Source organism: Zootoca vivipara, chromosome 10, assembly GCF_963506605.1.
Source record: "Zootoca vivipara chromosome 10, rZooViv1.1, whole genome shotgun sequence".
Taxonomy (NCBI): Eukaryota; Metazoa; Chordata; class Lepidosauria; order Squamata; family Lacertidae; genus Zootoca; species Zootoca vivipara.
In genome coordinates this window covers 20,716,227-20,730,158 of record NC_083285.1, presented here as the reverse complement: position 1 = coordinate 20,730,158, position 13,932 = coordinate 20,716,227, and the positions used below count along the sequence as shown (strand labels likewise).

The 13,932-nt window shown below is 41.3% G+C and overlaps 1 protein-coding gene across 2 annotated transcripts in view; it reads right to left on the bottom strand.

The window, feature by feature from the left end:
- DOCK4 (dedicator of cytokinesis 4) overlaps nucleotides 1-13,932 on the bottom strand; it is a 245,094-nt gene that overhangs the window by 157,884 nt on the left and 73,278 nt on the right. For both annotated transcript variants that reach the window (XM_035128338.2, XM_035128339.2), the window contains exon 2: nucleotides 557-640. In XM_035128338.2, coding sequence (XP_034984229.2) covers nucleotides 557-640 — 84 coding nt within the window. The remainder of the gene's footprint in view (nucleotides 1-556; nucleotides 641-13,932) is intronic.

The following is a 13,932-nucleotide window of genomic DNA, read 5'->3' as shown; positions in this document are numbered from 1 at the left end:
CTAGAAAAATAGCACTGCTCGTGGCATTTCTAAAGCTACACCTTTTCCCCCAACAAGCACACATTTTTTGAATAATACATTTTAGCATCCAGTATCACATGAGTGGTACTAGATGCTTCACCCAAAGATTTTGGTGTTATTTTTCTTACCTCTACAGAAGGTGACTGACAATGCACTTGTTTATAATATACTTGTTTATAATTTGGAGCAGACTTCAGTGTCTAGATTTTGCTTTCATGGCTACTGAAAATGCCTACTGTACATATAATAATTATTTCCCCACTGACCGCGGTTGCTTTTTCCACAATATCTGGGTGACTGGACTAATTCTGATATATTTTAGGTTAGAAACAATTAATTTTGCAAGTGATTTCCTGTTACAAAGGCATGTCCAAACTCTGTTGCCTTTTCTCATCAAAGATTAAAGTTGGTTTGTCCCCCCATTAAATAGGCACTTATCTAGAGCAAACACACTGATCCTGCCTCAGTGTAATGAGGTGAAATGACCTTGGACAACCTTCCCACCAAACAGTCCTGTACTAATGTCAACACTTACCATCACATTTCTCCAGTATTTGAACAGTATCTCCAATCTCCAGTGATAAGCCATGGGGGACTGCTCCTCGAAAACTTGCAATTACTGAAAGAGATATTAAATTCCAATTAAACATATATATATATTTAACAAGCCACATGTTTGCCATTAAGCTTTCACTGTAACGAAAAGCATGGGCATTAATGAACTAATTTTTCTAAAACACACAGTGATATAAGATGTATTCATGGGCACAGCCAGGGGGGCAGGGAGGGGCAGCTGCCCCCTTCTATAAAAATAAATAAAAAATACATAGCTAACTGAGGTTCTGCCTCCCCATACAAAAGGTCTGCCCCGTCCCTAACAAAAATCCTAGCTACACCCATGGATGTATCTACCGGTACTAAAAATATGAGATTATGGTTTTAGTGGGTAGATGGCAAGAGCTCCCCCCCCCTTACTTTTACCCAATAAAAGAAAAAGGAGTTCCCTTAACAATAAGTAACAGAAACATAAGCAGTTTCTAGTGTAAGAAAAAAAGACTCTTCATATCACTGTGAAAAGAGCTTCAGAAATATGCAGACAAATTCATGGTAAAATCTAGCACTGTGCTTGGATACTTAATGGTGCTTTTATTTTAAATCTAGATAAAACCTGTAGCAATTAGATAATGACAAGACATATTGAATATGAGAAGGAATGTGTTTTATTTTGTATTTCTCTTTTGAGGGTTTGTTTGCTGGTTTTCAGGTGAGAAAAGGTATAGAAATCAGGTTTTTTGTGAAAAGGGGTTTTTTTTCTCCTTGCACCCCCACTAACGATCTCAATTGCCACAATATTTTAGGATGACCAAACTCATGGTTGCAATTAGCCTTGCTAATTTCTGTGTTAATTTTTATTCTGATCCACTTTCCTTGGTCAAGGTTTTTGGGGGTTTTTTTCTTTTGCAAAATCTCCCCCCAAACACTAAGTTTTTGAGCTTTTTAAAAAAGGAAATTCACCAATATATATATATATATATATATATATATATATATATATATATATATACACACATACATACATACACACTTTCAATATGGGCTGCCATGCACCCAGATTTTCCCGGACATTTTAACGAATTTCTGAAAAAATCTTCCTGGATGTTTTTTTCGGAGAACGAATCCGGGATATGTCCGGAAAGTCCTGGATGTATGGCAGCCCTATTTTTAATGGACTAGCATGGGGTTTATCTGTGATTGTAGCAATCTTACGAGTCTCATACTGGTAGCACTTTGTAAAGGCTAAACTAAAAAAAAGTAGGAGAGAGTGACTTTACAGGATCATTCCTAAGATGAGGAGTACAAATGCTGAAAGGGACTGCTAGAGCATTTAAGTTCCCTGCAAAAGATCAGGTACATGCTCTGAGAAGAAAGGAATCTCTATGGCCCCCTTTTTACATGAATGCTTCAAAGGGACTTTACCTGCACTTTCGTTTTGTTTTCTAAAATGTGGGCAAAACCAAATGTGTGGGTGGAGAAGGGAAAAGACAAATATGTTAGACACTGTTAATCCATTTATCCTTTTTGTTGTTAACTGGTGGGTATAGTAATACTGGTAAAGAAATTTCAATTTGGGCCAAAACCTTTGCTCTCCTCCATAATCTCACAACTGAAATCACTGTTAAGAAGCTCAACAGACAAAACTATGGGTGCAACAAGAATGAAAGGAAATCCATCAGACTTGCTGAGAAAGCAAGACTCCAGTAAGGAGGAAGCAGCTGTGGAATTGCAGATGTGCACGGAGAATTACTTATCAGCCCAATCAAGGAACTGCAATGATCTTTCGAGTCCCAGCTACATGACAAATTGCCTTTAAAGTTCCAGCTGCTCTCTCAAAGACACTGCTTGTGAGTTAAGTCCCACAATAGGAAGGAGGGGAGGAAGGAGGGCAGCGCACAAGGTCAATGGCACCCTTGAACAGTAATCCTGAAGACACTTCCTCTTCAGCCTCCCGGTTGTGAGCAGTACAAAACAACTATCTTTACAAAATAGCCTTTCTAAAGACGGAAATCATCCAGTCTCAGCAGAAGCAAGAACCGTCTCAGCAGAAACTTAGCACGGCTGGAAGCAAACTTTCCTAGGCATTGCCTGTATTAAAACGATTGTCGTTGTTATGTGTCTCGTTATGGATAATGGCAATCCGTACAGTGCATATGAAACCATGACAAAAAGGGGCACCATTTCAAATTTCCACAGCAGTGGTGGTAGCAGAGGGGAAGGTTTGTTTAAGGACTCACTCTTCAGTGTCAAACTGGAAAAATACAGGGGCTTGGGGTCTATGGTAAGTGAACGGAAGGAAGTTTACAGAAGGGAAGTTACCTATTCAGAAACTTCTCCCGTGAGTGTGGGTCAGAGGGCTGTTCTGGACAATGTGAGAACAAGCACGCTGGGCAGCAGAGAGGAAGGGAAATTTGCCTTCCATAAATCTCTTCCCAGTCATTTAATATTACAATCGAAACTGGCCTATTTTAGGAACATTTGGGATTGTCCTTTGTACCCTTCATAACTCCAATAGTTGTGCAGTTATTAACACAGAACTGTCAACACAATAGCCTATTATGATTATGACTATTTGAAAAACAAAGGGATTCAAGGGTTCAGCATGAATTCAGTATGCATTCCATGCATTCCGTCCACTTAATTGTTCACGATAATAGTACGGAAACAGTAAAGTTGCTAAGAGATCCGGAGGAATAATCTCATGTGTTCTTAAACTTAGAAGAAACAACCTAAGCAGGCCCAGAATTCTACATTCTACATTCCGTGGGGCACTGGAGTCAGTCATAGGCCCTACCAATGAGATCAATCCATTATTTTATATTTTTATTTCACAGTTGGCAGAGCTCGTGAAGAGGAATGTCCACATGTAGAAATAGGCTTATTTCATGTCTCATATTCTGTGAGTGGGCAAGGTTCACTCTCTCACCCCACTGAATTTAGATACACTCAGGTGGGGTGAACTGGTTCATAGAAATTGTAGGGTTGTTGATTTGGAAGGGACCCCTGAGAGTCATCTAGTCCAACCCCCTGCAATGCAGGAATTTTTTTTGCCCATTGTGGGACTTGAACCCACAACCTTGAGCTCAAGAGTCTAATGCTTTACCAGCTGAGCTATCCTAGTCATATTCAGCATAGTAAACCTGCAACCTTTGTGGGGGGTTACATTCCAGGAATCGCATCTAATGCCAAAATCACGTAAAGTCAAAACACGTTGGGTTCCATAGCGGGTGCAATTGCCAGCGCATTCCCCCCCCCCGATACCCGCCCCCTTTTTATTTATTTTTTAATTTTTATTTGCCAAGCATGTAAAGCTGGATGTGCGTAAGTTGTGGGCTTACTGTACTTTATATGCTCCTGATGAACAGAACAAATAGGGGAGTCAAAGCATGTGGCACTATTAATGACCAAATAGACATTTGTATCTTTCACTTAGGGGTTTGTCCTCAGTGGCAGCAAACATGACAGATGTTAATACCAGCACAGGCTTCTAACATAAACAGTTCATCATAGCTCTGCACATGTCCCTCTAGAACAGGACCACATTCCCACATGGTTAACCTGTCAGGACTGCATGATGGAAAAGTGTGAGGAACCAGGGTAAAGTGGATTGAGTTTGTGAAATGGACAGGGTTTTGAAACTAGGCCAGGGCCACAACTTCCTCACTTCTGCTTTAGAAGGAGTGAAACAGCAAAGTAAAATCCCATTATTTTTGAGTTGCAGAATACCTGTTCACACTTACAAACCTCACAAGAACAACAACAACAACTTATTATTATTATTATTATTTCTACCCCGCCCATCTGGCTGGGTTTCCCCAGCTACTCTGGACGGCTTTCAACAAAAGATTAAAACAACATTAAAACATCAGTCATTAAAGACTTCCCTAAACAGGGCTGGGATATAATGCATCCCAGAAGATCAGAAGATTCCTTTGGTCTTACACTTGGGGGATTGCAAGTTTGTTAACTTTGTAATGACCGTGAGATATGCATGTGTATTTGTTAACAATGTTTATCCAGGCCTTTGGAGCATAGCTGCTCTTGCTGAATAGCTCAGTTGGTCGAGCATAAGGCTCCTAATCTCAGGGTCATGGATTCGAGTCCCACATTGGGCATCGCAGGGGGTTGGACTAAATGATTCTTGTGGTCCCTACCAACTCTCCAATTCTATAATTCTATAAAGGCATTAACCGCTGCAATCTGAAAGAGGTTTTGATTGATTGTTTAAATGTGTTGTGATTAATTGTGTTATTTTATGTTCACTGCCCTGAGCTACCTTTCAGGAGGAAGCATGGGGGGAACTAACTAACTAAATAAATGCACTTGTTTGCTAACTTAAGCTGCAATCCTATTTATGCTTACCCGAGAACAAGTCCCATAGGAATCAATGGGTGTCACTCCTGAATAGACATGTAAAGGATTGTGCTATCAATTTAATTTATCATTACTAAAATTCCTTCATGTATTCTAATGTTGCAATAGTGCAATAAGAAGGAAATACAAACTCTGGGCTTTGCCCCTCCCTTTGAGAGTGCAGTCTGATTTTTTTAATAAAAAAAATTAAGAAAGTGAGCAGTTGGAACATAATTAGCTACATTTACCCTTCCGTACATTTTTATTATATAAACAAGCGCTGAACGTTTTGGGATCCACTTCTTCTCTTTGCTTATATAAAAAAGCCAACTTGTTGCTAAGCAAGTAACCCATTTTATCTCTATCCATAGTGCCCTATGGCTTCATACAACATGAAGACGATTTGGGTTTTTATGTTTTTGTTTTGTTTTTAAAGCAGATAAATCAAAACTACTCACACAGAGCTTTATGTTGATTCAAGCTGGAATTATGCCAGATGTGGGCAGAGGTCACCCCTGGCTGAGAAACTTACTATTCTTCCCTTCTCCCTCCCCATCCAACCTTCTGTTAGTGTTTGGATTTGCAAATACTGCTGGACACTGTTGCATGCTTCAAAAATACTTCCAATTTTATTCTTGCTTCTACTGCTGTGAATGACCCTGTCCATCTGTCAAGACTAATCCTGAACATCTGTACTGGGTAGGGTTGCCATATTTCAAGAAGGAAAGCCCCAAAGGACCACCTTTCGGAAATTCCTCCCAGACCTCAATTCCGCCTTTTAAGTCCTGGTAATGTCTGGGAAAATCCGGACATACGGCAGCCCTAGTACTGGGATGCAGTAGACCAACATGTTGTCACATTTAATGGAGTGCCATGTATTTGTTGACGATGCAAGTTTTACTCTAGATCAGGCATCCCCAAACTTCGGCCCTCCAGATGTTTTGGACTACAATTCCCATCTTCCCCGACCACTGGTCCTGTTAGCTAGGGATCATGGGAGTTGTAGGCCAAAACATCTGGAGGGCCGCAGTTTGGGGATGCCTGCTCTAGATTATCTGATATTATCTCATGGGCTGCAATCCTATATCTATTTACTTGGGAGTAAGTCCCGTTGAACACAATGGTACTTCTTTCTGAGTGGCCATGCTTAAGATTGAGCCGTAGGTCTCCTGATGGTACATGAACATGTATGAGAAAAAGGGAAGAAGATTAAACTCCATTTATATTGTATGTAACCCACTAAGTTAAAAGGGGATAAATGCTATGGTCCAGAAAGGTTTAACACAAAAATGGGGTGGAAGAAAGCTACAAAACTTCCCGAAACACAGGCGACAAAAGCCTGCAGAAAGAGGCACCCTGTCAAGAGTGATAGAACAAGGAATGAAATAAGAGTCTCGTTATTTGATCCAGCACATTCATGAGCTTTGCTGCAAAATACAGATAGAATTCTAAGAGAGGCCTCGTGCCAAGGTCAGTTTCGATACAGCTAAGCCCATGTATCTGGCAGAATTACTCATAAGAAGGCAGACGTACATAGCAGAAAGCAAAGGTGGCATCAGGCAACTGTGAAAGTAGACCAGATATCCACAAATCCAGTTGGCAGCTCTCCAGAGGCAAGCACAGCCAGCCTCCTGGCAAACAAGACACCCAGAACCGCATGGATCCTTATCCTAGATAACCTGATTTCTACTGCACTTTTCAAGCAGTGGGAAGCTTTCCAGAAGCTGTCGAGGTGAGAGCATAAATTGTGAGCTTGGGAGAAAGGTACGGCTTGCCAGACGATGCAAGGTTCAATGGCAACTACAAATAATGGCTAGCTCAATACCAATTACACCAGGATTTATGGGAGGGAAGACAGGCTTCTACAAATGCTATACTAATTATATTTATTGGTACCCAATAAGGAAGGGTTCCCTTGCAGCACTCCTGGTTCCTGACAGTTTCCTATGAGCCTGTCTTAACCCTGACTTAATCTGGAGACACAACTTTGGATGGAAATACCAAATCCACATGCATTTACACACAGCTCACAATAGATGATGTTCACAATGGAAGTGCTTCATATTTCAGATTTATATACTCCGTTCTTATAGGTAGAACAGCAGGAAGCAAGCAAAGGTTCTGTCCAACTTGGCACAATGAAGGAGTGCTCATGAATCTCCAAAAGAATTATTCTCAAACAGCCATAGATTTAATTACAGTACATGAAAACATTTCTGTCTCATTTTAAAATGGGTTGTGGGTAGGCAGAGAGAACAAGATGGAGAGCGAAGAATTTTTTTTATAAAAAAAACAACCCACTAAATATTGGTCAATAGTGTAATTTATTTAAGAGGTATGTTTGTGAGGGGCGAGAGAACATTAACGGCAATTGGATTTATTTTATTGTTCCCCAATGAGAAATGAGGCACTTAAACTTCACTTGCACAATGATCTAATTATGGAGTTTATTTCAGAGTAATATAAAAAAGAATGACCCTTTAATTACACACCATACAGCAGACAGCTGGAACAATCAGGGTGCCCAGGTCTGTTTAATACCACTTCGAAAAAGTGAGTGCTATTTCAAGTATATATTCACGCACGCACAGAGAGCAATAAAGTCTTGCCCGACCTGAAAATACTACCCCATCACGCACGCAAATTAACAAATCCATGCGAAGTAGCATAAGCCTAACACCTAATACCTTTGTCACAGAGTGCTATAGTATTCTATCAATGAAGAGGATAGCTGCAGAAGTCTGTTCTCATTAAACAGCATGAGCCCAGCTGATAAATCTCATATGCATTGTGAAAGCCCCATAGCAAATGTCCAAGTTAACAGGGCTCACGTTTCCTTCCTTCATAATAGAACAAAGTTGAAGACTCAAATGCCTGCTAGCTTCTGGATATAATAAAAGTTAATGACGCTTTCCTCAGCATTCATAATCTTTCTAAGGTTTAACTGCCTTTCATTGCAGCAAGACGACAACGATCGCACTGTGTGTGCATTACAATACTGCAATGTAAATCTGACGTGACATATGTTGCCTTCTGAGCATCTTTTTTTAAAAAAAAAATATTTTTATTAATTTTCCAATTAAAACCAATTATATCACATTCAATATTTCAAATTATACACATATATATATCAATCAAACCGAATGTTATGCCAAATCATCTAAAGAATTTTTTATTTGGGTTCCCATGCTTCAAGAAATTGGGAATTCCTCGCAACTGTCCACTGCCGTCTTTTTTCTAAAGTTCAAATCGTCCTCCAAGTTCATAATAATCCAGATCTTCCCCTTACAGTCACATAGATGTTTTCCACTTTCATCCGATTGTTTCCCAGCTGCTGAGATAAATATCAAACAAAGTTTCACAGATGTTCTTTCTCCTGTGTGAGTTAATCAGTCCAGCCTCCCCATAAATCTTCTTAATGGAGCTCCCTGTTGCGTCGAAGCAGCTCGAAGTAGCGCCATCTTAAAAAGCTCAAATCACTTTCGTTTTCTCTCATAGCCATGAAGATTTACGATCATTATAGAATTTACAGCTTTTCCAGGCAGGAGACCCAAACATCAAACCATAAACTCTTGGTAAATTAATGGATCTCCTTGCCCTATAGCTGAACTTAGCTTCAGGTCGCTGCTCCAATTTAAAGTGCGTCACAGCTCATAAATCCTCCGAACGCGTCCAGAACTCCTTCCGTCCGACTAGGGGGGGGGGCTTTTCTCATCGGCAACTCCACATCTTTAAAAAATATGCTCAGTAACAACAGTTATAAAGTTCAACTCACACAGTCTTTTGCTTCTCTTTCACTCCAAACAAGCCAGGACATCGCGTCCGGGAAGGTACGAGGCAACAATATGAAGAAAAAAAAATAAAAACTCACTTCCCTTATCGCTCCGTCCCCATCAATCCTTCTTCCAGATGCAGTACAATCTTTGACTCCTCTTCATCAGCAGCATAAATTTCTCAGCAGTAAACAGCGCTTCTTCCCCTCCTTCTGAAGTATGTCCATAGATTTAAGCCTAATTATCTTCTTTAACCATGGAAATCCCCGCCATGCAGATTAGCGTCCGGGAGTCCTGGCCCTCGTAAGTGCTCAGCCCAAGCTCCCCCCACTCCAAAAACAGTCGGAGTGGGTCTGGGGGCATCGCGGGCCAGCGGCCCCTCTCCGTAACCCCCGGAGAGGGTAGGGGGTTGCCATTTACTCCCCTAGCAACCGCCAAATTCCTTACGAAGGTCAGAGAGATGGAAAACAGGTCCGCCATTCCTGCAGGCGGAAACCGGAACCTCCTTCTGAGCATCTTTTGGGTGGTGGGGATTGGTTCGACATTTTACCCATGAAAAGCACAACTCCCATTTCTTTATTTTTTTCAGGCACCAAATTTCCTTTATAGAGTAATTGAAAGCAAACTAGTTTGTTCCCCCCCCCAAGAAAAAACCCTTCTAAAATTGACTTCTGTGCATTGACCAGCTGTCAGATATTGACCAAATGCTTCATACTGCCATTTGAAATCTAATTGTTTTTGGCAATATTTAATATGTGACCTGCGCTGACCAGAGAACCTTTAAAAAAAGAAGTATAGAAACGTTGCACTTCATTGAAATAGAACATTATTTAGTATGAGATGGATGGCAAGCAATGCTACTTAGGTTTGGGGGGGGGCAATGGTTGACACCTGAAAAAATCAAAGTAGTAAAGAGACGATTTGATTTTCAAGATAATAAGTTGTGACTGAAAATTCAAATTTTACATTTAGAATTTCAAAATCTTTAAAAGGCAAAAATCTGGATGCATCAAAATGAAAATTGTGCAAACTTTCACACTGTTGCCAATATTCATTTCAGCTCTAAATTTCACTTAATACTACAGCATCAGGATAGTCCTTATTGATTTCCTATCATGTCTGCTTTTTGCGACATAACTGGGCAATCACAATCTTATATTATTGATTCCTACCTTGCTTTTAAGAGTACAGCATTCTGTAAAGCAACTTTCTCATTCCACCTCACAACACCTCTGTGAGGTAGGTCATTAAATAATTCCATTTTACAGACTAGGAAATGAGAAGAAGATAGAATAAATTGCCCACGGCTATCCAGAGAATCCACGACTGGGCAAGGAAAGCAGTATAATGGAATTATACTGTTTTTTGGTTAAAAAAATGGGGTGGAACAATTATCAAACTGACACAATGGAAGCCTCTCTTTAGTAATTCAAGTACAAATTATGAGCTGCACAAAAGCACTCACTTATTATAGCTATTGGCAACATTGGGGCCACACTAAAAATTAGTTTACACTAAAATTATTTTATAACCCCTATCTGAGAAAGGTTCTCAAGAGGGTGCTGGCAATCCAGATTCAGGTAGGCATGCCTGAAAATCTGCATCCATTACAGTGTACCTTGGTTCTCGAATTTAATCCATTCCAGGAGTCCGTTCAACTCCTGAAATGGTTCGAAAACCAAGGTGCGGCTTCTGATTGGCTGCAGGAGCTCCTGCAGCCAATTGGAAGCTGCGGAAGCCGCATCGGACATTTGGCTTCCAAAAAATGTTTGCAAACCTGAACACTCAGTTCCGGGTTTGTGGCGTTCAGGAGCTGATTTGTTCGACTTAGTTGAAGTAGTTGAACTAAGGCATTCAACTACCAAGGTACAACTAGTTTCAGGCTTGGTCGTGGCACCAAAACTTCCTTGGTCACCCTGGCTGATGATATTTGTTGGGAGACCAGATTGAGGGAGTGCAAATCTGCTTGTTCTTCTTGACCTCTTGGCCATTTTCGATACCATTGGCCATGGTATCCTGGAAGGAGTTTGGCGTTGGGGTAACGGTGGCAGCATTGGGCTTCAGTGGTTCTGCTCCTGCCTCCAAGGATGAAAAGCAGCATGCGAATTTAATAATGAACAAACAAGCAAACATTATACAACCAGGTTTACAAGCCCTGCTAGTTGCCTCTGTGCTAAAGCTTTGACAAAGGTTTCCAGGATTTGGCTCCAAATGGACATTTTAAAAAGCAACAGAAATTCTCCACCTGTTTTTTTCTTTTCTTTTTTAAACTCAAGAGTTTATTCACTAGAAAACTCCCAGGCTGAAAAACGTTACCTCAACTGTCAGAAATATATAGGTATATCCATCTACTGTATATGTGTTTGTGTGTTGTTATTTCTAAATGTGTCTTTTACTTGCCTGAGAAGCTGACAGATCTTCACCCTCCATTCAACACTAACTATCCATCAAGATGAGTACAGTGGTAGACGCAGCACATTCTCTCTTTCCCTCCTCTCCAATCCCAGCTGAGACAAACCCATTTTCTCTGCCCATTCCTTTTCATTTCGTTAATTCAGCAAGATCATTAGCCAAGAATCTGACAGAATATAACTTTCCAAGAGACATAATAAATGCAATGAAAACTTCTAGCTCAAATAAGCAGATAGATAGATGATAGATAGATAGATAGATAGATAATATAGATAACTAGATAGATAAACACTGTCAATAAAACAGTACCAGGCATGGAAATTCAGAAGGCTGCAGCTTACGGCTACTCTGCTTCATCTCTGAGCAATGAAAATGTATTTATTTCTTTTCCAAAAATAGGAAAGCGGCAGATCACTTAGCCTAGTTCGTTTTTGTCACCTGGACACTGCTAGGCAATAAATCTGCATACTCTGAAAGGAATACCCTTACGCAAATGAGTGGGGGGTGTTGAAGGGCTACAAAGGATGCATTTTGTGCAAACCGGCAGCTAAACCTCATTTGGATGGGAAGTCTGGTAACTCTAAACCATGGGTAGGCAAACTAAAGCCCAGGGGCCGGATCCAGCCCAATCGTCTTCTAAATCCGAGCCATAGACGGTTCGGGAATCAGCGTGTTTTCACATGAGTAGAATGTGTGCTTTTATGTAAAATGCATCTCTGGGTTATTTGTGGGGCATAGGAATTCATTCATTATTATTTTTCCAAAATATAGTCCGGCCCCCCAAAGGTCTGAGGGACAGTGGACCGGCCCCCTGCTGAAACAGTATGCTGAACCCTGCTCTAAACAATGGTTGGAATGGGTGCATGTTGTAAAGCTAAACCACTGGTAAAGTAAATGAGAAAATGGAGGCAGAAATTCTCTCTGGAGAAGTAAACAGTGAACACAGGAATTGGGCCAATTCCTCGGCAGTAATACATCAGCAACAGGTCACATTCATTTCCCAAATAAATAAATAAATAAATTTGTTTATGTGTGGGTTTTTGCTATTAGCCTCTAACTGACAGCAACAGAAAAGGGAGACTGTGCAGAAAGGTGAAAAAAATGGAGAATAGGCGCTTTCGTTACTGACATTTATTTTCGGACTTTATATCCGGTTTCTCTTGCCAAAGCAACCCATAGCAGCTAACGGTCAATGAATAAAACAACAGTAAGACAATCAAAACAAAAATATTTTCAGGGAAAATTCAGAGGGGCAAGTGACAGAGGAGGCAGAGCGGGGGCTCGGGGATGCTGTGGAGCCCTTCAACCATCCAGAGACAGAGAGAAGAAGAAGAGAAGGCAGAGATTAGCCACAAGGAGGAAGGGCTCAGGGATGCTGCAGAGCCCTTCAACTGCCCAGAGGTCCAGGAAGGGAGCTCAGACTCTGGAAGGGAGGGGGCTTTCAAATCAGCACAGACCAGACAAGGAGGGAAATGAAACTTTGTTGGCGCAGGAATTGAAGGAAGCCACTCCCCAAATCTGACTTAACGGGTTTGGACGCATAATCCTGAACTATAGCTGTTTCTTGTAAATATGTAATGAAGACTGTAAATATCAAGCTGACAGTGCCGGGGTGTTACTGTGAAGGGGAGACACCACCTTTACAAATATAGAGCATAAGACTTCCTCACTAAAAACCCAAAGCACTATAAAGCCAACAGCAAGCAAGCAAGCAAGCACCCACCACAAAACAGTACAGTCCAAATGTATGGCAAAATAAGTTTAGTTCTAGTTTGGTGGCTGAAGTTATGGAAAGCCAAGGTTTGGCAGGCTTCCCTGGGAAGGACATAGCACCATGTTGATAACCAGCATTTTCCCTAAATGGGGTAAGAAGATACATCATGATTTTTGCAAAGTTTATGTATCATTTAACAAGTTTCAGGAGTGTAATTAGTTTATACCGCTTCCATACCCAACATACATGCTAGGACTGCTTCTGGTTTGAGGGAACCCCCTCAGTAGGTAGCCTTTGGTAGGTCCTCTCCATTTAAATTTCCCATAATGCCTCTGAGGTGGCATCTTTCCAGGACATTGTGGGATATCTAAAATATTAGCTCAGAGTTGGGTGGCGTGTTAGTGCAGGACTGGTCCCTGTCAGGGCTCTGCGAACCTCAATAGCTGCTCAAAGATGCAGTGTGCTGTCACCAGGTCCACCACCACACAAAAACCTGCCTCACTTGTACATTCTCCCTTTCCTTTGATCAAAGGAAGGTGTTAAAAACTACCCTCAGTATTTGTGCAAAAAAGATATCTCAACCTGCAGAGAAACTAGACTCAGAGTCATCATGATACAGTTAGTTCTAGAACCTCTTTTTCTTCTCAGATAATGTCTCCTTCAAAGCAGGTGGCACTGTGGTCTAAACCACTGAGCCTCTTGGACTTGCCGATCTGGTCGGCGTTTTGAATCCCTGCGACAGAGTGAGCTCCCGTTGCTCTGTCAACCTAGCAGTCCTGCCAACCTAGCAGTTTGAAAGCACGCCAGTGCAAGTAAATAAATAGGTACCACTGCAGCGGGAAGATAAACGGTGTTCCCGTGCGCTCTGGTTTCCATCACAGTGCTCCGTTGTGCCAGAAGCGGTTTAGTCATGCTGGCCACATGACCTGGAAAGCTGTCTGTGGTGAAACGCTGGCTCCCTCGGCCTGAAAGTGAGATGAGCGCCCCAACCCCATAGTCACCTTTGACCGGACTTAACCGCCCTGGGGTCCTTTTACCTTCAAAGCTATCCACACCCCAACTCTGCATCTAAGGCCGTGCACACACTCCCATTTACTCTGCAAC